The sequence below is a fragment of the Balaenoptera ricei genome, chromosome 9 (assembly GCF_028023285.1).
Source record: "Balaenoptera ricei isolate mBalRic1 chromosome 9, mBalRic1.hap2, whole genome shotgun sequence".
In the NCBI taxonomy this organism is placed as follows: domain Eukaryota; kingdom Metazoa; phylum Chordata; class Mammalia; order Artiodactyla; family Balaenopteridae; genus Balaenoptera; species Balaenoptera ricei.
In genome coordinates, this window is record NC_082647.1 from 77452061 (window position 1) to 77475712 (window position 23652).

At 38.1% G+C, this 23652-nt stretch overlaps 1 protein-coding gene across 2 annotated transcripts in view; it reads left to right on the top strand.

Annotated features, from left to right (window-relative positions):
- Positions 1–23652, top strand: part of ABCB1 (ATP binding cassette subfamily B member 1) — a 108190-nt gene that overhangs the window by 37019 nt on the left and 47519 nt on the right. For both annotated transcript variants that reach the window (XM_059934003.1, XM_059934002.1), the window contains exons 7-17: positions 145–316; positions 11056–11180; positions 14789–14960; positions 16019–16132; positions 16267–16377; positions 16561–16686; positions 16793–16996; positions 17694–17864; positions 20726–20887; positions 21758–21934; positions 22432–22578. In XM_059934003.1, coding sequence (XP_059789986.1) covers positions 145–316; positions 11056–11180; positions 14789–14960; positions 16019–16132; positions 16267–16377; positions 16561–16686; positions 16793–16996; positions 17694–17864; positions 20726–20887; positions 21758–21934; positions 22432–22578 — 1681 coding nt within the window. The remainder of the gene's footprint in view (positions 1–144; positions 317–11055; positions 11181–14788; positions 14961–16018; positions 16133–16266; positions 16378–16560; positions 16687–16792; positions 16997–17693; positions 17865–20725; positions 20888–21757; positions 21935–22431; positions 22579–23652) is intronic.

Consider the following 23652-nt stretch of genomic DNA (forward strand, 5'->3'; position numbering starts at 1 on the left):
TTGCTGGGGACATTACTGTGCAAGATCCTAGATGTAAACTAATTTACCCCACACTGAAACAAACAAAAAAACCAGCTAGATTCAGGAGAAAAGTTCTGTGTTCACAATTCTGATGTTTATTTCTAACACTGTCTCTTCTTTTAGTGACGTCTCCAAAATTAATGAAGGAATTGGTGACAAAATTGGAATATTCTTTCAGTCAATGGCAACATTCTTCACCGGTTTTATAGTAGGATTTACACAAGGTTGGAAGTTAACCCTTGTGATTTTAGCCCTCAGTCCTGTTCTTGGTCTGTCAGCTGCTATCTGGGCAAAGGTAGGTGAAGCCTGTGAATCCAGATTTTAAGCTGTCTCCACTCCCGAGACACCCCATAACTCCACGCAGCGGAAGGCTGTTTTTCTCACATGATGACCCTGACTCTATATTTGATACTTGGTTTCTAACCTTCTCTTCACAATCAGTGGGAATAAGCAGGTGCAATCTCCCTGAGTCCTATACCTACCAGGACTCTGTGCTGTCCTTGCCCTGCAGTTATTTGGGGAAGGGATGAGAAAGAAGGAAGTAGCTCTCCCATCTCATCCTCTGCCTTCATGTAAAAGGCATGCTCAGCTTTTGGCGAGCTGTGTTCCCTGGTAGGCAGTTCCATATTCATAAGTAGAGAGATCCAGGAAGAGCTTCAAGTTCAGTGAACAACACATAGGTCCCATTCAATAACCATTATTGATTTGAATGTTTTTATAGATTTTATTTAATTTGAAAATTGATTGAACAGTTTTGTCAGCGTTACAAATGACTGTGTTTATACATACTTAAATCCCTTGGTGTGAAAACAGTTTTTTAAAAAGAAGTATCTTCTAGTCCCATATGCATGTAATCCAGAGTCTTCAGTTCTTTCTCCCAGTCACAAAGGCAAAGCAGTACAAATGGCCCTCCCTACCTCCGCACACAGGCCTTTCTCTTTCAAGACTGGGTGTGGTGTTCATTTTAAACTGATTTCATGTAAGAGTGGATGGCAGTGGAGAGATTGGCCCAGTATGTAATTTCTTAGAGAAAAAGAAAAATTAGAGAAAGCACTACACATTCATGTGGCAAAAGGTCATAAAATAACGGAGGGCCAGCCAAAGCCAAGCCTAACACAAAATAAATCAGGCTGTAAATATTAAGAAATTTAAAAAACTTAACGCTGTAGGGTGGATATTGTTCTGTTATTGTAAACAATAACTGCCGTTTTTTTAGTATCAACTGTGTCAGGCAAATACATATTTTTCTTCTTTAAGAAACTTATTTTATTGAAGTACAGTTAATTTACAATGTGTTAATTTCTGCTGTACAGCAAAGTGATTCAGTTATACATATATATACATTCTTTTTCATATTTTCCATTATGGTTTATCACAGAATATTGAATATAGTTTCCTGTGTTATACAATAGGACCTTGTCATCCAGATCCCGCTTTTTAGTGTAAAAAATCCCAGGGAATTTCAGAGAATAAAATAACAACATATTTTAATCTCCCCCGGAATTAGCAAATATTATGCCTTTTGCAGTATTTAACTGTAATATTTTCTATATATGAAGAAGGAGGTTGTAGAATATTACAGAATATTTTTCCCCTCACTCTATCATATTATCTTTTCTTCTTCCTCAAAGGCATGAAATACATATTTTTCTGAAGTAGAGATATTATCTCATTTAATGGAGGAAGAAACTGAAGTTCTGAGAACTCTGTTATTTGTTGCTGAGACTAACACAGTGTTTAAGTGGTGTTCTTGGTGGCTAAATTGTATCTCTACATTAGTCTGTTGAAATATTTGGCAAAAGCTTTTGTGTTAATTGATTTTCCTGTTTCCTAGGATATTAAGCAAGTCAGGTGGCAGATGCTTCATATCAGGATTTGCTGAAACAGTTTTAAAATATATTCATGTTTGTTCTAGTTAAGTTACGGGGAAAAGCAGGAAGTTAATCTCTTAATAAGTAATTGTGCATTGCTTCAGAAACTATTTATTTAATAAATGGAGCCCTAGGCTTATTGCTGGAGACCTAAGTTTACTCTGCCATAAGCTTTTGGTATGGTTTCAAACAAATTTCTTAAATTATCTGGTTGTCAACCATATTAAAAAAGAAACGTGGCCCAGTTTAGGAAGCTCCTGTGAGCCTGAGGCTGTCTTCTCTAACCCAGAGGCACCAGTGCAAGAGTGTAGAACAGGAAGGGACTTAGTCCCAGCAAGCTTCCTACTCCAGGAAGCCTCTTTTGATCTCTGCATGCAACTCTCTAACCCCACCCAGAGACACTGGGTCAGCTAGAGGGCACAGGGAGGGGAAGCTACCGTATCCTGCCCCTACAAGAGATACCTGGTGGTCTGACCTTAAGAAACCACTTCCACTCCCTCAGGTAGCAGAAGCAGGAGCCCCAGCAACTCTAGATAAACCATGCTGACAAAAAATAATACCAGAAAGACTCTGAATGTAAAACTGCTACTGGAACCACAGCTCACAAAAGTAGGTCAAGAATTGCATGCTAAACCCAAACAGGGTAACTGCTTGCTAAAATAAAAGATTTAAATAGGACTCAGAGTCTCCTAACATAATAGACAAAATGTCCAGGGTATAATAAAAAATCACTTGAAGAACACAAGAACAAAGAAAATCACAGCTTGAATGAGAAAAAAACAGTTAACTGACCACTGTTGAGGTAATTCATGTGTTAGAATTGTTTGGCATGGATTTTGGAGCAGTCATCATAAAAATGCTTCACTGATCAATTACACATTCTCCTGAAACAAAAGAAAATAGAAAATACTAGCAATGAAAAAAGAAGTTATGAAAAAAGGACAAAATGAAATTAGAGAACGGAAAGATATAGCAGCAGAAATAAAAATCATGATGGATGGGCTTAATCTTGTTGAGTGGAGATGACATGAAAGAATCAGTATACCTGGAGGTAGAACAATAGAATTCACACACACCCCCACCCCCAAACAGAGAAAATGAAAAGAGCCTCAGGCACCCGTTGGACAATAACAAAAGATAGAATATTTGTTACCATAAGAGTCCCAAAAGAAAGGAGAAAAGTAAGGCTGATGGAGTATTGGAAGAAATAATCGCTGAAAATTTCCAAGATTTGTGAAAGACAAACCTTCAGGTCCGGGACTTCCCTGGTAGTGCAGTGGTTAAGAATGTGCCTGCCAATGCAGGGGACACAGGTTCGATCCCTGGTCGGAGAAGATCCCACGTGCTGCGGAGCAGCTAAGCTCATGTGCCACAACTACTGAGCCTGTGCTCTAGAGCCTGTGAGCCACAACTACTGAAGCCCGCACACCTAGAGCCTGTGCTCCACAACAAGAGAAACCACCATAATGAGAAGCCTGCACACCGAAACGAAGAGTAGCCCCTGCTCGACACAACTAGAGAAAGCCCGCATGCAGCAACGAAGACCCAATGCAGCCAAAAATAAAAAAAAAACCAAAAAACCTTGAGCTCCAAGAAGCTAAGCTAACCTTAAACAGGATAAACTCAAAGAAATCCATGATTAAACAAATCGTAATTAAATTACTGAAAATTTAAGACAAAGAAAAAAATTAAAAGCAGCTAAAGAGCAACAACACATTACCTACTAAGGAACACCAATTTGAATGACAATATATTTCTCATCTGAAACCACAAAAGACCAGAAGGAAGTGGCAAAATATTTTTCAAGTGCTTCAAGAAAAGAACTGTCAACTGAATACTTGGTAAAAGTATTTTTCAGGAATGGTGGGGAAATAAAAACATTCTCAGATCATGGAAAACTATAAAAGAAGCTTCCATTAGCATACCTCCTATTAAAGACTGGCTAAGTGAAGTTCTTCAAACAGAAGGGAAGTGATATAAGAAATACTGGAGCATCAGGAAGGGAAAAGGAACAACAGAAAGAACAGAAATTTGGGCTTTTCCTTCTCCAGGAGATTTCTAAATCATATTTGATGATTGAACCAAAAATTATAAGTGGTAAAATGTTGATTTTTATAAGTCACATATGAATATTATAATATCCAGAACAACCATTACAAAACCTAAGCGAAAAGATATATTCAAAAACACTATAAATAAATCAAGATGGAATCCTAAAACTTGATCAAATAACTCTCAGGAAGGCAAGAAAAGAGAAGCAGAGGAATGAGAAACAGAGGAAATATATAGAAAACAGATACTAAAATGGTAAACTTAATGGCTCACATATTAATTACCTTAAATGTAAATAGTTAAAATATACAAATCAAAAAAGAAATTGGCAGAGTTGATTTAAAAATCATGACCTACCAGCTATCTGCTGCCTACAAGAAACTTCAAATTCAACAACATAGGTAGAGGGAAGTAACAGGATGGAAAAAGATATACATGCAAACATTTTTTTTAGGGAATGGCTATATTAATATCTGATAATATAAACTTCAGAACAAAGAAAATTACTACAAAGAAGAGGAACATTACATAATGATAATAGGGATCATTCCACTAGGAAGACATAATGATTCTAAATATGTATGCACCAAGTAACAAAGACTCAAAATAAATGAAGCAAAAACTGAGAACGTTGAAGGGAGAAATAGAAAAACCACAATTATTTTATTATCCTTGCTCAGCATTGATAGAATTACTAGACAAAAAATCAGCTAGACTATAGAAGATCTGACCAACACAGTCAACCAATAGGATCTAATTGGCGTTCATAAAACATTGTACCCAACAACAGTAGGATACACATTAAACATTCACCAATATAAATCATATCCTGGGCTGTAAAACAAACCTCAACAAATTGAAAGGAATTGAAACCATCAGGTGTTTTCTATGACTACAGTGGTATCCCAGTAGAAACAAATAACAACACTGAGAAAGTCTCTAAATATTTGGTAATTAAACAATACATTTTAAAATAATCCATGGATTGTAAAAGAAGTTTCAAAGAAAAAACGTATAACTGAATGAAAACAAAACCATAAAATACCAAAATATTTGGATGCAGCTAAAGAAGTGTTGAGAGAAATTTATAGCATTAAATATCTACATTGGAAATGAGCAAGGATCTAAAATCAATAGTATAAGTTCCTACCTCAAGAAACTAGAAAAAAGAAGAGCAAAATAAAACAAAAGCAAGCAGAATAAGGAAACAATAAAGGTATGAGCAGAAATCACTGAACTTGAAAATAGGAAAGTAATAGAGAAAATCAAGGAAACAGTACGTTCTTCAAATTAAAAAATCAATAAAATTAGCAAGACTGACAAAAAGAAGACACAAATCACAATATCAAGACTGAAATACAGAATATTACTACAAATCCCACAGATATTAAAAAGGTAAAGGAAATATTACAAAAAACTTCATACTCATAAATTCGAAAACTTAGAGATCAACTCCTTGATAACTACAAACTACCAAAATTCAACTAAGATGAAATAGACAATCTGCATAGCCCTATAATCATTAAAGAAATTTATTTTGTAACTTCAGCACTCCTGAGAAAGAATTCTCCAGGCATGGATGATTTTACTGGAAAGATTTACCAGACATTTAAAGAAGAATTAACACCAATTTTATACAGTCTCCCCCAGAAGAAAGAAGACTTTTTCTTCTTTCCCCCAAAAGCAGGAATGCTTCCCAGCTCATTTTATGAAACCAGTATTAACCTGATACCAAAACCAGACAAAGTTAATACAAAAAAAAAAAATGGCAGATCAGTATCTTTCATGGACTAAGAATAAAAATTCTTCAATAACATATTAGCAAACCAGATTTGGCAATGTATAGAAAGAATAATGTACCATGACCAGGTGGAATTTGTTTCAGCTATGCAAGGCTGCTTCAACATTTGAAAAATGAATCCATGTTATCTACCATATCAATAAGCTAAAGAAGAAAACCTGTGTGATCATATCAGTTGACAGAGAAAAAACATTTGACAGTACCTAACACACATTGATGATGAAAACAAAAAACTCTCAGGAAGTGAAGAATAGAAAGATATTACCTCAACTTGATGAAGATCATCTGTAAAAACTCTACAGCTAATATCATGCTTAATAGTGAAAGATTTAATGTTTTCCCCTTAAGATTGGAAATAAGGGGCTTCCCTGGTGGCGCAGTGGTTGAGAATCCGCCTGCCAATGCAGAGGACATGGGTTCAAGCCCTGGTCTGGGAAGATCCCACATGCCGCGGAGCAGCTGGGCCTGTGAGCCACAATTACTGAGCCTGCGCGTCTGGAGCCTGTGCTCCGCAACAAGAGAGGCCGCGATAGTGAGAGGCCCACGCACCGTGATGAAGAGTGGCCCCCGCTTGCCACAACTAGAGAAAGCCCTTGCACAGAAACGAAGACCCAACACAGTCATAAATAAATAAATAAACAACCCCTCTCTTCAGTTTAAAAAAAAAAATTGGAAATCAGGAAGATAAGGAAGGCCATGCTCACCACTGTTTCAACAAAGTACTGGAACTTCTAGCCACTGCAATAAGGCAAGAAAAAGAAATAAAAGGCATATAGATGAGAAAGGAAGAAATAAAACTATAGATAATGTAATTTTCTAAGTTGAAAATCTCAAGGAATCTACAAACAATTTCCTAGGACTAATAACTGAGTTTGGAAAGGTCAGAGGATACCAGATCAATTGCATTTCTACATACTAACAATGAACATGCATAAACCAATATTTAAATGTTAAATTAAAATTAATACCATTTAGAGTCACTCCAAGTAAAATGAAATGCTTAAGTGTACCTTTCACAAAACATATATAGGATCTGTATGCTGAAAATTATTAAATGTGATGAAAGAAATCAAGGCTAAAGAAATGGAGAGACATAGTGTGTTCATGGATTAGAAGACTGAACACAGTAAAATGCTGATTTCTTTTTTCAAACTGATCTGTAGGTTTAAGGCATTTCCTATAAAAAATTCCAGACAGGTTTTTTTGTGGACATAGGTAAGCAAGTTTATTTTAAAATGTATATGGAAAGATACAGGCTCTAGAATAGCTAAAACAATTTTGACAAAGAAGATTAAAGTGAGAGGAATATGTCTAGCTGATACTAAAACTTACTGTATAGCTATAGTATATTGGTAGAGGGATAGACACATAGGTCAATGAAACAATAGAGAACCCAGAAATATACTTAGACAAATATGCCCAGCTGATGTTTGATGAAGGTACGAAAGCAATTCAATGGCAGAAGAAAGGTCTTTTCAGAAAATAGTGCTGGAACAATTGGACATCCAGAGGTTAAAGAAAAAAGACCAAAACTTCATCCTAAACTTCACACTCTACACAAAAATTAACTAAAAATGGATTGTGGACTTATATGTAAAATGTAAAGCTATAAAACTTTTAGAAAGAAAATAGGAGAAAATCTTCGGGATCTAGGCCTAGGCAAAGAGTTCTTAGATTTGATACTAAAAGCTTGATCCTTAAAAAGAAATTATAAATTAGACTTTGTCAAAATTTATAGCTTTTGCTCTCTGAAAGCCATGTAAAGGGGATGAAAAGACAAGCTACACACTAGGAAAAAAATAATATGAAAATCATATATCTGACAAAGGACTAGTATCGACTATAATATAAAGAACGCTTAAAATTCGATAGTAAAAAAAAAACAAACAAACCCAAATAAACCAATTAGAGAATGGGCAAAGGACATGAACAGACATTTCATCAGAGAGGATATACACAAGGCAGGTAAGCACATGAAAGATAGTTTAGCATCATTAGCCATCAGTGAAAAGCAAATTAAACTGCAATGAGATATCATTATACATCTACCAAAATGGCTAAACTAAAAAATAGTGAAACACCAAATGCTGCTGAGATGCAGCAAAACAGGATCACTCATAGATTGTTGGTGGGAATGTAAAATGGTACAGCAACCTGAAAAATAGTTTGCAGTTTCTTATAAAACTAAACATGCGGGCTTCCCTGGTGGCGCAGTGGTTGAGAATCTGCCTGCCAATGCAGGGGACACGGGTTCGAGCCCTGGTCTGGGAGGATCCCACATGCCGTGGAGCAACTGGGCCCGTGAGCCACAACTACTGAGCCTGAGCGTCTGGAGCCTCTGCTCCGCAACAAGAGAGGCCGCGATAGTGAGAGGCCCGCGCACCGCGATGAAGAGTGGCCCCCACTCGCCGCAACTGGAGAAAGCCCTCGCACAGAAACGAAGACCCAACACAGCCAAAAATAATAAAAAAATAATAAATAAATAAACAAAAAAAACCAAAAAAACAAAAAAAAACTAAACATGCAATTACCATACAATCCAGCAAATTGTACTGGGCATTTATCTAAGTGAAAAGAAAATCATGTTCATGTAAAAATCTATAGTCAAATGTTTATAGAAGCTTTATTAGTAATAGCCCCAAACTGAAACAACCCCAGATATTCTTCAACAGGTTAATGGTTAAACAACTGTGGTGCATCCATACTGTGGGTACTATCCAGTGATAAAAAGAAGTATTGATATACACACACCAATCTGGATGAGTCTCCAGAGATTTGTACTTGGTGAAAAAAGCCAGTCCCAAAAGGTCAAATACCTTATGACTCCATTTATATAGTATTCTTGAAATGACGAAATTATAGATAGAGCAAATTAGCGGTTTTCAGGGCTTAGGGATGGTGGGGAGGGGAGAAGTGAGGAGTAGGGAAGGAAGAGGCTGTGACTACAAAAAGTAGCACCGAGGGATCCTTGTGATGGAATTGTTCGGTATCATGACTGTAGTCATACGAATCTACATAGGTGATAACATTGCTTGGAACTAAACACACACACACACACACACACACGAGTGCATGTAAAACTGGTAAATCTGAATAACGTTGATGGATTAATAAATGTTAAATTTCTGGCTGTGATATTATTCTGAAGTTTTGAAGGTGTTATTATTTGGGGAACACTAGATGAAGGGGATATGGGCTCCGACTGTATTGTTTCTTATGACTGCTTTTATGTCTACAATTATCTCAAAATAACAAGTTTAAAAAAATAAACCATGTATAAATTATCTCAAACAAAATAAAACAAAAACCTACATTGAGAATTGGAAAAAAGGGACGAAGATGAAGGTCAAAACATCTGTAGTGGTCAAAACTGTTGCTTCTGAGTATATTAATTTGAACAATATAAAGTGGCCTATATTAGATTTTAACTTAACAGGAATAACAATTTCATGTGTCTCACACTAATACAATTAGGCCTTGTTAAGAAATTAACAGCCTTTGGAATAAGGGATGAGTTAGTGATATTTTATATAGTTTATGTGGGTAATTGTGAAGTGTCACCATTCTATTATTTTATACTAGAGGAACAGCAAGTTGGCTTTCCATATCCCTCAGAATATTTTGGAGGTTTTTTTCTTTCAACAGGCATGGTATCTTAAAAAACAAAGAACAAAACAAAACACTTAATGAAGATTCTACCATAGTCTTGCCTAATCATATGCTTAGAGTTATGGAAGGTCGTAGAGAAGCCAGGTATATTGAATCAATTGGAATGGTACTTTGATACTTTAACAGTAAATTAAAATAGCATGTTTTGAAACTCCTAATTCAAAAATATTTCTAGTCATCTTCCTGTTGTCAGCTGCCTCTGGTGTGGTTGATAGTTGTGGGGTGAGCTTTCAAAGGAGCAGAGAAAAATAGCCAAAGCATATTGTATGCACCTCGTGCATTATGCAGACCTGTTTGTTCAGGAATGACAATGACCTCCCTGACTCAGCCCCAGCGCTGTGAGTGATTCTGGCAAGTGTTCTGGGGCAGCCCTAGGCAGGTCACTTTGAGAGGTCAGGAAGGTCTAGTGCATCAGTGGGTTGTTGTTTTGGGTCCCAAAGAAGAAGGTACATACAGCACAACATCTGCACATAGAATCTAGTTAATAAATGTTCATTTGCCTTCACCCACCCATTCCTGCATCTATCATAGCTCCTTTTACTTTCACACACAGCAAAGGAAGAGATACACGATTAAAATCAAAATAACTTTGAGCTTTTTATGACATGAAGGAATAGACTGTTATTACGTACACAAACGAGTCCACAAATGCTGTAAATTATTTACTGAAAGAGTGTAATACTGTTTACTCAGAATTTTATTTGAATTGCTTGTGTGTAATACTTAGTGAGGTGGTTGACTAGTCAGGTATTCCAGGTTAAAATATTAACCTTAGTCCTTTGCCCATGCCAGTTGATCCAATTTTTATCACAGGGCCCTCTGGGATCCCAGAGGGGTCCACATGTCAGTGGCTGGTTTTAGAGAGAGATTCACTCCAGTGGCTGTTAATTCATGCTTTGAAGCCTTGAATCCTGGATATTTCACATATTAGGAAATGACTTGACCTCTTCATCCCTCCATTTCCTCATGTATAGAATGGGGAAAATAATACCTACTTCACTGTGCAAATGAGAAGAATCAGTGAGATCCTGTGTATATAAAGGGCCCAGTACTGTTCCTTCCACAGAACAAATGCTCAGGGACCAAACAGAAGGATCAAAGCGCGTCCATAGAACAGAGACCTTCCTGGTGGCTTAATGTATTGCTCAGAAACATCGGCAAAGAGAACTCTGCTTCCCTGGCATGTGAAAGCTTCCTGAAGTCCTGTCACTACTCAGTACTTGGTCCCCTGCATTCTTCGGGCCTCCTCCCTTGATATTTCTGAGCTAGAGTACAATTAGCAATTGCTGTGTTGAGTACACACCCTATTTCCTTGATGTACTGCCCCTTTTGCTATATTGGTTTATAGTATACACCTCCTTCTGAGATTTAAAGTCCCAGATTTATTTATTTATATGAGGATCCATGGGGTATAGTGAGAAAATAAAAATTTTAATTTAATTTGTTGTATACCATCTCAGTCCAAAAAGAATTTGAAGTGCCTTATAATATGTATACTAAAAAGTAGGACATGATGACCAAAGATGAGTAAAAGATTTATATACAGTAACATACAAGCAGCAGTTGTGTATATATTTATTTTTTCTTTACAAAAGATACAATTGTTAAATTTTAAATTATCTGCAATTGTGTTTTTAACAGATACTATCTTCATTTACTGACAAGGAACTCTTGGCATATGCAAAAGCTGGAGCAGTAGCCGAGGAGGTCTTAGCAGCAATTAGAACTGTGATTGCATTTGGAGGACAAAAGAAAGAACTTGAAAGGTGTGAGTCTCTTTTTTTAAGTTCATAGAGGTGTTAAATTCTGTCATCTTATATGCCCTTCCGGTTGACGGTGATGACTGTAAGAGTACTCTCTGATATATATGTTTCCTTAAGTAGCTTCATGGATATATTACAGCATAGTTAATATTCTGGAAAAGTTGTAATTCTAATTGTACTCTTCTTGTATCTGCTTATTCAAAGCATTTTCTAGAGTCTTCTAGGTCGTTAGTGACATAAAATAATTCCTTAAGGCTGAAACATAATAATTCTTGATTCTCTAAGAATGAATGAGTATTTTGTGTTAGATCTATGGGGTCATTAAGCCAGAATAATGGTTACCTCTGGGGGAGATGAGGAGTTGGTAATAAGAGAGGGACACGGGGCCGGGGGCATCTGTGGGTCTGACGGTTTGCTCAGTTGTGCACAATGACCTCAGTTGTGCTTATGTGGGTGTTCACTGTATATTCTTTAAACTGTATATATGTGTTTGGAGTGCACTTTGTTCATATGATATATTTCATACCCACAAAGATATCCTCTGAGAATAATTTGTGATGGCTATGTACCTACCATAGTTCAAAGGAAAGTAATATCTGTGCTCTATCTCAATTTTTGCTAAGGTTTTTGCTTTTGCCTTAAAATATGCCTGACTAATAAAATGTGAAGTCTTGCTTAATTACCTGGCAAACATCCAATTAAATGAAACCCCTCTTCTCTTGGTGGTGGAGGCGACAGGTACAAACAACCACAAATGAACAAAATATCTAACATACCAGTTGGGGTAGATACTATTTGGGGAAATAAAATACTCTATGAGAGTCATAGTGGGGGGTCTTTACTGTTTAGGGAGATTATTCAGCAAAGTCCTTTCTGAATAGTTAATGTTTGAATAGACACAGAATGAAATTTTTTTTGTTTTTTTTAATAAATTTATTTATTTGATTTTTATTTATTTTTGGCTGCTTTGGGTCTTTGTTGCTGCATGCAGGCTTTCTCTAGTTGCAGCGAGCGGGGGCTACTCTTCCTTGCAGTCCGTGGGCTTTTCACTGCGGTGGCTTCTCTTGTTGCGGAGCACGGGCTCTAGGTGCGCGGGCTACGGTAGTTGTGGCTTGCGGGCTCTAGAGCGCAGGCTCAGTAGTTGTGGCGCGCGGGCTTAGTTGTTCCGTGGCATGTGGGATCTTCCTGGACCAGGGCTCAAACCCGTGTGCCCTGCATTGGCAGGTGGATTCTTAACCGCTGCACCACCAGGGAAGCCCCAGAATGAGGTTTTTTTTTTTTTTTTTTTTTTTTATGATGTTGTACATCTGTTTCATAACTTTTTTTTTAAACATCTTTATTGAAGTATAATTGCTTTACAATGGTGTGTTAGTTTTTGCTTTATAACAAAGTGAATCAGTTATACATATACATATGTTCCCATATCTCTTCCCTCTTGCATCTCCCTCCCTCCCACCCTCCCCAGAATGAGGTTTTAAACTTGGGATTTGTTTCCAATTTTCCTCAGTGGAAAGGTGGACCAGGAAAAGAATGCATCCACCAGCATAGGGAGACAAACAAAGTCTATCTGCTTCTGCCTAGTTTTTGAGCTGGGGGAAAGCATCTCTCCATAGAAATCAAAGTCTCAGGCTCACCTTCAGGTGCTGCTAGAGTCTGAATTTCTAATACTCTGTGGACTAGGGAGCTATCTCTTCCTAAAACTGAGGATTTCGCATTAAAAATGAATCCAAGTCCAGTGCTACCACTAGGGTGTTTGGTAGAAGAAATTTTTAAATTGCTGAAAATTAATGACCCAAACAGCCACATAAAGGACTTGGAAAAAGAACAACAGAGAACAGGAAGTACAAGAAGAAAATAATAAAGATAAGAGCATAAAAATAATTTAATAGAAAAAAAGATAAAAAAGCAGAGTTGACAAAAATCCATAAACTAATTCTTTGAAAACACAGATAAAAAATGAAGTAGTATTTTGCAAGTTTTTTAAAATAAATTTATTTTATTTATTTATTTTTGGCTGTGTTGGGTCTTCGTTGCTGCGCGTGGGCTTTCTCTAGTTGCGGCGAGTGGGGACTACTCTTCATTGCAGTGTGAGGGCTTCTCATTGCGATGACTTCTCTTGTTGTGGAACACAGGCTCTAAGCACGCGGGCTTCAGTAATTGTGGCACGCAGGCTCAGTAGTTGTGGCTCGTGGGCTTTAGAATGCTGGCTCAGTAGTTGTGGCGCATGGGCTTAGTTGCTCTGCAGCATGTGGGATCTTCTGGGACCAGGGCTCGAACCCGTGTCTCCTGCATTGGCAGGCAGATTCTTAACCACTGTGCCACCAGGGAAGCCCTTTGCAAGTTTAATGAGGAACAAAATAAGAATGAATAAGGAAAAAATTGCTACAGATTTTTTAAAATCTATTTTAAAAATTACAGTTTTATACCAATAAATTGTAAAATCCTGATGAAATAGACAATATCCCAGAAAAATGTAGGTTAAAATTCTCTTAAGAAGAAAACTTGAGTTGAACTATAATCATTAAAGGAATCGAATCCAGTTTAAGATCTCCATCCCTTGCCTTTACGTATACGTATTAGAAAGAGAGAGAAATATCTGTCTGGTCTCTAACATTGCTTTGGTTTTTGTTTGCTTCCTTGCTTTTGCCTTCTTTTGTGTAATTCCCTGTATTTGCTGTAAGAATTATTAACAGGTGTTCTCCAAGTTTGGCTAATGTAGTTCAGATTTTTGTGCTGTGAACAGATTACAGGGTTATAGTACTGAGATCTTGATTTGCTCCGTCCTTGAGGCAGCCAGAAGGCCTTGGGTGGCCCAAGCCACCAGGGAGAGCCCCTCCCTCCAGCAGTGAGTAGCCATGACAGGACCAACGTCGGAAGCATTGACAGAGGGGATGGGTAGTAGGCAACGTATAGAAAGGCTGAGGAGGGGGACACTGATACATAGTGATGGATTATTATATACTTTTAAAGCCAAATAATGTTTTCAGGTCAGTGATTTTTAAAATAAACATCTGTGGAAGTGAGATAAACTAGACAGTTTATTTACATGTAAAAAGTCTTAGATGGCAGTTCAGAGCTCTTAAAATGCTCTCACACATGTATTTTCTCATTTGGTTCTTCCAGCAGGCCCAGGGGGAAGCAGGGCGGGCAGCAGACTTGATGTTCAGAGGTTTAAAGGACTCACCTGTACTGAGCACTTTCTAGCATTATATCTTCATTTTAGTAGTACATTTAAAACACATGCAGATTTTAAAGGGAAAACACAAGTGTTTTCATAGCTTCTGTTTTGTTTTACGTATGAAACGATGCAAGTTCTGGAAGTTCGTTAAGTATTACTTCATTTATTTCACTATCGCTAAAGTCAGAGAAGGTGCTTTTTAGAACATCCCTCGACAAATTACTTAATTTCCATAAGGCCTCAGTTTCGTCTTCTACAAGAAGGGATTAACATAATACATCATAGGATCAGTGTGTGGACAAAAGGAGAAAAGACATGTGAAACACCTCCCCCAGGCTGTGGCACATCCTGTTTATGCAATAACCATCATGCTGTATTGACCCGTTTCATAAGATTTATAGGTATGTGTGCTAATTTTTGTTACTTCTCCCAGGTACAACAAAAATTTGGAAGAAGCTAAAAGAATTGGAATAAAGAAAGCTGTTACAGCCAACATTTCTATGGGTGCTGCTTTCCTGTTGATCTATGCATCATATGCTCTGGCATTCTGGTATGGGACCTCCTTAGTCCTCTCAGAAGAATATTCTATTGGACAAGTACTCACTGTAAGTGATGTTATATTAAGAGATGACTCACTATTAAAATGCCAATGAAATTTAGTAGTGTTGGTTTGACTGTTGGAGAATATATTTTCGAAGAATTATTAAATAATGCAAAGAATAGCGAGCAAGAGCCTGGGATTTGATATCAGGCCATCTTGGTTCAAATTCCAGCTGTGCCACTTACTAACTAACTGTATGATTTGGTTCAGCCCCGTAGACTTTTCAAGACTCTATTACCTCTTCTGCAAAATGGAAATGACAGGAATAAGGTGCCATAATTTTTAGTGTTGTTGTAAAGGACTAACCGAGAACATGAATATAGAATCACTTAGCAAAATTCCTTCTATATAAGTTGTTGGGTAATATAACTACTGTGTGATTTAGAAAGAAATGCATAGTGACATTAGTTCCCTTTAACCCCTGAAGAAAAACAGTGTCAAGTCTACCAATAAGAAACTGATTTGGGCAAAATGAAAAAAAAACAAACAAAAACAAACGGTTCATCAGACCTCAAAGAGAATACAATCTGGTGGAGGGCAGAAAGACTCCATCTGATAAAGAATGTGTGCTTTATAGTTTACAAAGTATTTTCATATGTACCGTTTCAGTTGATACAAGAATACTAAGGTTGCCCGGTAGGGAAAACAGATAGAATCTTGCCTGTTTTTGCAAATAAAGAAATTGAAGCCCAAAGATCTAGGAGAATCGCCTGAAGACATAAAGCCAGTCAGTGCTCAATCCAGGATTCAGACTTTGGGCTTCTGACTCTCATAATAGGATTTGTTTCCACTGTACCCTACTGATGACCTAAACCAAAATTCTTGGCCACTGAAGACATATAAAAATATTTTAGTCATATAGAATTTATTGTTTCACTGAGCCGGTAAGACTAATTCAGCATTCTAAACTGAAAAGTACTTCAACTTAAAAAATATTTTTAACAGCCAGTATTCATATGTTGCCTTTGCCATTTAAAAATTTAATTAGCGATGTTAGAAGAAGTATGAAAAAAAATGTACTAAACACTAAGTAACTTGATGTTTTTCCTTCACATTCCTCAGGTCTTCTTTTCTGTATTAATTGGGGCTTTTAGTGTTGGACAGGCGTCTCCAAGCATTGAGGCATTTGCAAATGCAAGAGGAGCAGCTTATGAAATCTTCAAGATCATTGATAACGTAAGTCTGGGCTGACCATTTATCTATCTGTCTAAAAAAGTCGATTTCCTTTATCACTTTATTCAACTCTCCACAGATGTCACTAAAAGTAGTTATTGTAACCTCGTCATCTTCTGAAATTTTATTCTGTTCAGAAACCCAGCATCGACAGCTATTCGGAGAGTGGGCACAAACCCGATAATATTAAGGGAAATCTGGAATTCAAAAATGTTCACTTCAATTACCCATCTCGAAACGAAGTTAAGGTACAGTGATAAATGATTAATCAGTGATTCAACAATGTATTGGATGAAGAGTTTCTGATACTTTCCTTTAGAGATTGTTTAAAAAAAAAAGTGTATTTAAACCTAGTTGTGAATTGAACTGTCAGTTCATAGTCCCAAAATCTGTGTATTGCTTCTAAGTTTATTTCTCATTCATCATGATAGATCTTGAAGGGCCTCAACTTGAAGGTAGAGAGCGGGCAGACGGTGGCCCTGGTTGGAAACAGCGGCTGTGGGAAAAGCACGACGGTCCAGCTGATACAGAGGCTCTATGACCCCACGGAGGGCGTGGTGAGATGACTCTTGCTGAACTAGGTGCTGCGGCACTGAGTTACCTTTGCAGATCATACGTCACAAGTCTGCAGTGTGTGAATATCACACCTACTTTTTATTTCAGATCAGTATTGACGGACAGGACATCAGGACCATCAACGTAAGGTATCTGCGGGAAATTATCGGTGTGGTGAGTCAGGAACCTGTGTTGTTTGCTACCACGATAGCTGAGAACATTCGCTATGGCCGTGAAAATGTAACCATGGATGAGATTGAGAAAGCTGTGAAGGAAGCCAGCGCCTATGACTTCATCATGAAACTGCCTAATGTAAGTCCTTCTCGATCTTTGTCATGCTAGAGGGTTATAAAATGCTGGCCTGATGCATAGGAAGTTAGGAAATGACCCTAAATGGGAGGAACCTCCTAAGAAGGGAAGTCAAGATGACTTCAGATTTTAAAGCTCTAGCAGCATCAACTAGTAGTAGATGTACATATTTTTTTTTAATTAGGTTTGGTTATTACTAAGTTTAAGGAACTGGACCATACTGCCTGTGAAGCTTGGGTTGTTTATGGGATTGCTTGCCATCTTTTTTTTTTTTTTAAACAAATTTATTTATTTATTTATTTATTTTTTGGCTGCTTTGGGTCTTTGTTGCTGTGCCTGGGCTTTCTCTAGTTGCGGCGAGTGGGGGCTACTCTTTGTTGCAGTGTGTGGGCTTCTCATTGCAGTGGCTTTTCTTTGTTGTGGAACACAGGCTCTTGGCACGTGGGCTGCAGTAGTTGTGGCACGCGGGCTCAGTAGTTGTGGCTCGTGGGCTCTAGAGCGCAGGCTCAGTAGTTGTGGCGCACAAGCTTAGTTGCTCCGTGGCATGTGGGATCTTCCCAGACCAGGGCTCAAACCTGGGTCTCCTGCATTGGCCTGCGGATTCTTAACCACTGCACCACCAGGGAAGATTGCCATCTTAAAATCTGAGCTGAGATAGCTTATTCTGTTGCTTAATCCTCCTGTGGTTTCTGTGTTGTAGAAATTTGACACCCTGGTTGGAGAGAGAGGGGCCCAGCTGAGTGGTGGACAGAAGCAGAGGATCGCCATCGCTCGGGCCCTGGTTCGCAACCCCAAGATCCTACTGCTGGATGAGGCCACCTCAGCGCTGGACACTGAGAGTGAAGCGGTGGTTCAGGTGGCCCTGGATAAGGTGGGTGAACCTCATTTCAAACCTAGCTGATTTATAAGCACAAGAGCATTCTGTTGTTAATTCTTCTTAATATTTTTTTAAAAATCTCTTCTAAAGTGATTCTTTAAGCTGTTAAAGGCGAGGGGGGTATACTCTTTGTTGTGGTGCGCGGGCTTCTCATTGCGGTGGCTTCTCCTGATGCAGAGCACGGGCTCTAGGTGCGCGGGTTTCAGTAGTTGTGGCACACGGGCTCAGTAGTTGTGGCACACAGGCTTAGTTACTCTGCGGCATGTGGTTTCTTCCCGGACCAGGGCTCGAACCCGTGTCCCCTGTGTTGGCAGGTGGATTCTAAACCACTGCGCCATCAGGGAAGTCCCTACTTGCGAATTTCTAAAATTGAACAATGAGAAATAAAGACTCAGATGAAAATTGGTCTTCGCTGTGATCTTGAAAACTTATTAGCCTTAGCGATGACCCTGTTATTTAGGTTTTGTGAGGTTTTGCTGTTGTCAACGAGGGGAAGGTTTACAGTTTCCAAGATGTTAAATGCCTATTGAAGACTCTGTGGGAAACCTCTTATCTTCAGGAAAGTGCCGGAGAGCTGCGAGTGTTGGAAGCTTACCTGAGCCATGAAATGTCCTTGACCATCAACAGAGTTTGACCTCCCAGCAGTTCTCGAGTCTGTGTGACTCATTCACCAGTTTGGACTTGAGTGCTCGTGCTGTGCCAGGCACTGTGTGCTTGGTCTCTGGTGTATGATGGTAATCAGGCCAGCTCTGTGAGGACAAGGAACGGGGAAACCTTTTAACCCATAAGTGCTCCGAGTTGAAGTGTCCCAGTAGAATTCAAAGATGAACTCATATTTGCTCCAGTTCCTCCTCTCTGTAATAACAAAACAACACTGTTTCTCTAAACATCCTGTCAGAGTGAGTAATAGATTGTTGAGAGAAGAAAAAGCAGGTCACTAAAACTTCTGTGAACCAAAATAGAAAGAGATGGGATTGTGGCTGCGTTTTCCCCTTTCACTTTGCTTATCTATAGTTTCACATCTGTATTTTCTTATAATTCTACCACGGCACTATGTATTAAATTATAAATAAAATGAATTTAGAAAGGTTGCATTTAAAAATACCTTTTCTTTAGCATGCACATTTGGGGGGGGGAATACCACATCCCCAACTTTTGAAAACATCCATGGAGCTGATACATTGTCTTCTCTACTTTCTAGTTGCTACCACCTAGAGAGTATTTTTCTGACATGTATTTTTTTTTCTTCTCAGAGTTTTTCACTTCTCTTTTTCATACTGATCCTGATAACTTTTTTTTGTTAGTTTGTTTTGAGAATTTTATTGCTAGTTTCCGGAGAGAAATGTAGAGTAACAAACATTATAAGCACTGGGAAAGTTACAAAGGTTAAAGAAATCTCAGGCGAGTTCTAGTTCTCTGGCTCTGTTCCAAGTGAAAATAAAAATGAGATTGGGCATTTAAAACATTTACATAGCTCTTCAGTTTTTCCATAATGCTTCTCCCTAGGAATAAGCATCATTTATTAAGCACTTACTGTGTACATCACAGTGCTTCCTGTGCATTATTGTGTTTAGTTATCACAACTACTCTAAAAATTACCACTATATTATTATCCCCATTTTATAGATGAATAAGTTGAGCCTCACACAGGTTAAAAGATTTGTATAAAATCCTGGAATTCATAAATGGCAGAACTAAGATTTGAGTTCAGATCAATGTAACGCTGAAGTCTGCACTTTGTTGCTTCACATTTATTATGTGTCTTGATCATCCAAATGTCCTGTTAGATAGGACATGGTGATTCCCAGGACTGATGCTAGCTCGTATGCACCAGTATAGCAACTGGCCTGTACCTGCTCTGATTGACCAATTCTTGGGCTGTAGGGTGTTTTACTTTGTATAAGCCCCCGATTATTACTATAAACAGGCTACGAGAGATTGAGTAAAATACTTAGAGGCTTACATAATATTAATATGAGACTATCATATTTGTGTTTTTTTTTTTTTGACCATAGATAGGGCTTTTATTTATTTATTTATTTATTTTGAACATCTTTATTGAAGTATAATTGCTTTACAATGGTGTGTTAGTTTCTGCTTTATAACAAAGTGAATCAGTTATACATATGCATATGTTCCCATATCTCTTCCCTCTTGCATCTCCCTCCCTCCCACCCTCCCTATCCCACCCCTCTAGGTGGTCACAAAGCACCGAGCTGATCTCCCTGTGCTATGCGGCTGCTTCCCACTAGCTATCTATTTTATGTTTGGTAGTGTATATATGCCCATGACACTCTCTCACCCTGTAACATCTCACCCCTCCCCCTCCCCATATCCTCAAGTCCATTCTCTAGTAGGTCTGTGTCTTTATTCCCGTCTTGCCACTAGGTTCTTCATGACCTTTTTTTTTTTTTTCCCTTAGATTCCATATATATGTGTTAGCATACTGTATTTGTTTTTCTCTTTCTGACTTACTTCACTCTGTATGACAGACTCTAACTCCATCCACCTCATTACAAATACCTCCATTTCATTTCTTTTTATGGCTGAGTAATATTCCATTGTATATATGTGCCACATCTTCTTTATGCATTCGTTTGATGATGGACACTTAGGTTGCTTCCATGTCCTGGCTATTGTAAATAGAGCTGCAATGAAATATTTGTGTTTATAGTTATAATAGAACATCATTTTAAACCACTAACTGTACATTTACTGAAGGCAGAGACTATCTTACATAGCTTACACCGTTTTGCAATGTCCAAGGCATTGGTGGTCAGTAAATATAAATTGAATTAATGAGTTTTTCCATATAATTGTTCATGTATTCCAAAACCAAATTTTTCTCTCTTCAGGCCAGAGAAGGCCGGACCACCATTGTGATCGCGCATCGTTTGTCCACGGTTCGTAATGCTGATGTCATTGTTGGTCTTGATGATGGAGTCACTGTGGAGAAGGGCAGTCATGATGAACTCATGAAGGAGAAAGGCATTTACTTCAAACTTGTCACAATGCAGGTATAGTCTAACTCTGGCATTTTCCTAAAGCACAGTATGTTAGGCATAAGCTGATTTTGCTGTGTTCAGTGCTATAAATAAATGTTACCGTTGATTATCTTGAGAAGAGGGAAAAAAATACTTGGGTGGGAAGCGGGGGGGATTCAGGATCTGACCAGTGTTTTAGAGGTTTTTTCTTTCTCTTGAAAGGAGGGAAAATAAAGAAGGATAATTAGAGAAAAGTAAAGTTAAAAAAGGCTTAGAAGTGAGCTATCCACTCAAGTAGCCACTAGCCACATGTGGTTATTGAGCACTTCAGCGGTGGTTAATCTGAATTGAAGTGTTTGTAAGTTGAAAGTGCATACCAGAGTCCAAAGACTTAGACTTAGTCCACCAAAAAAAAAGAAAAAAAAAAAAAGCAGGATATCTCAAAAAGTCTTTACACTGATTACATGTTGATCTAATACCTTGGATACATTAGGTTAGGTAAAATATATAATTAAAATTGATTTTACCTCTCTTACTTTTTTTAACGTGGCTACTGAAGAAAATTGTGGCTCACAGTATGGTTTGCACCGTATTTCTGTTGATAACACTGGTCCAAAGCAAATATGATTGAGCCAGAAACACCCACAAAAAGGATGTGACTAGATAACATGGAACGGCATATTTTATGGGAATACTCATTTAGTGGTTTTAATTTTCAAATATAATCACACCAGAAAATAGCAGTTTTACTTGATCCTTTTCCTATAAAGACTTAAATTGCCATTTTCCTTGATATTTGCTGTTAAGCGACTAGTTTTTTGTTGGTTAACTGAGCCTAAGCGACTAGTTTTTTGTTGGTTAACTGAGCCTAACCAGCTTATGAATATTTCTTGTTTATTTTAGACAAAAGGAAATGAAATTGAATTAGAAAATGCAGCTGGTGGATCCAAAAGTGAAATTGATGCCTTGGACATGTCCCCCAAAGATTTAGGATCCAGTCTAATAAGAAGAAAATCAACTCGCAAGAGTATCCACGGACCACAAAGCCAAAACAGAAAGCTTAGTAAAGAAGAGACTTTGGTATGGAGGAGGCTGCTGGGCTAAGGCTGGGATACGAGTGGGAACAAGAAATGCTTATCCAGAATCCTCCTGTCCTATCCCCTAGCCTATTCCACAAATTCAAATCTCAACATTTAAGACTCAAGTTGGAATTTATAGGACAAGAATTTTAGAATTAGAATTTATAATGTAAAGAGATAGGTTATAGTGGGTCTTCAAATACAAACATTTCTGTTCTTTCATCCTTACTTATAAAATATACTTGTCACGTTCTGTCAGGTCAGACTTAAATGTTTATGGAATCATCATTTATTTCTTAAGAAATAAAGGAACAATATAACAGGATCTGTCAGCACTTTTTTTTTTAAAGGTAAATAGCCATCAATTGATAAGGAAGTAGGTATAAGATATATTCATTTAAAAATTTTTGTGCATACAGAAGAACTGTACATCAATGAAATCAGTTAAGTATCAGTTCTTTTCCTGACCAGTCTGTTATATTATTTTGTATTCTCCAGGATGAAAATGTACCTCCAGTTTCCTTTTGGAGGATTCTGAAGCTGAATATAACTGAATGGCCTTATTTTGTGGTTGGTATATTTTGTGCCATTATAAATGGAGGTCTGCAACCAGCATTTTCAGTAATATTTTCAAGGATTATAGGGGTAAGTGTTTATGTCCATTTTGGAGATTTACTTGTGAGTCCTGACTAAAGAATGAACTGTTTGTATTTGTAACTTTATATAGAAACCACAAAAATATGCAGCTCACCTTCATATGACACTAAGCAGCTTGTAGATGTAGGAATAGAAGTCTTGTTTGTGATAGGAAAACTAATTGTTCAAAGCTTCCTTTGTCGTGGCAGTTGGTTTCTATCCTAGGGCCCTGGGAACGAGATCCCTGAAAAAGAGTCCATGAAACTGACTAGGTGACTGTCCCCTACCTGCCATCATTGGACTCTGAGTCAACCTCAGGAACTGTCCTATCACCAGGGTGCGAAGAGAGTTCCTCGTATGTTCATCACACCGGCTCAAGAGAGAGCTGCTCTCTGACTCATGTGCTTGTCAGGACGTGAGCAGGCCGAGCGCTTGGCCTCTGTGAGGTGTCCGTCCCACGTGTTAAGATGAAAACAAATGGGATGGCTTCCAAAAGATTGAGGCTGACAGATGCTGGTTGCACCTGCTTTTCATTTTGGCATTTTCAACAAAAAAGTTACAATCCAGGCAGGAGTGCCCTCTGTTAATGGCAAATGTTCAGACATTAAGCTGAGGACACCTTTGCCATAACTGCTAGAAACATTGTAGAGAAAGAGATGGATCACTACACAAAATATAGACCAAACGCTAACTTTTGATTATACTAAAAGATACATAAATATGCCGGTCCACCTATGCCTGGCTAACTTATTTCAGGTTGACGTTCACATGTTTGATGTAGTCCTTCAAGGAATATCTTCAGTGTCTGCTTTGTGCCACGTACTGTTCTAGGTGCTGAAAAAGTACCAGGAAAGAGAGGATGTGTCTGATTACATGGAGCATATGTTCTAGGCCAGGGGTTAGCAAACTTTGTCTATAAACGCTAAGAGAGTAGATATTTTAGGCTGTGCAGGCCAAATGGTCTCTGTTGCAAATGCTCAGCCTTGCCATTGCAGTGCACAGGTAACCATTCAGAAGCGAAGGATCATGGTTGTGTTCCGTAGCCACCATAGATTGGCTGGGGCCAGTCCCTGTTCTAACACT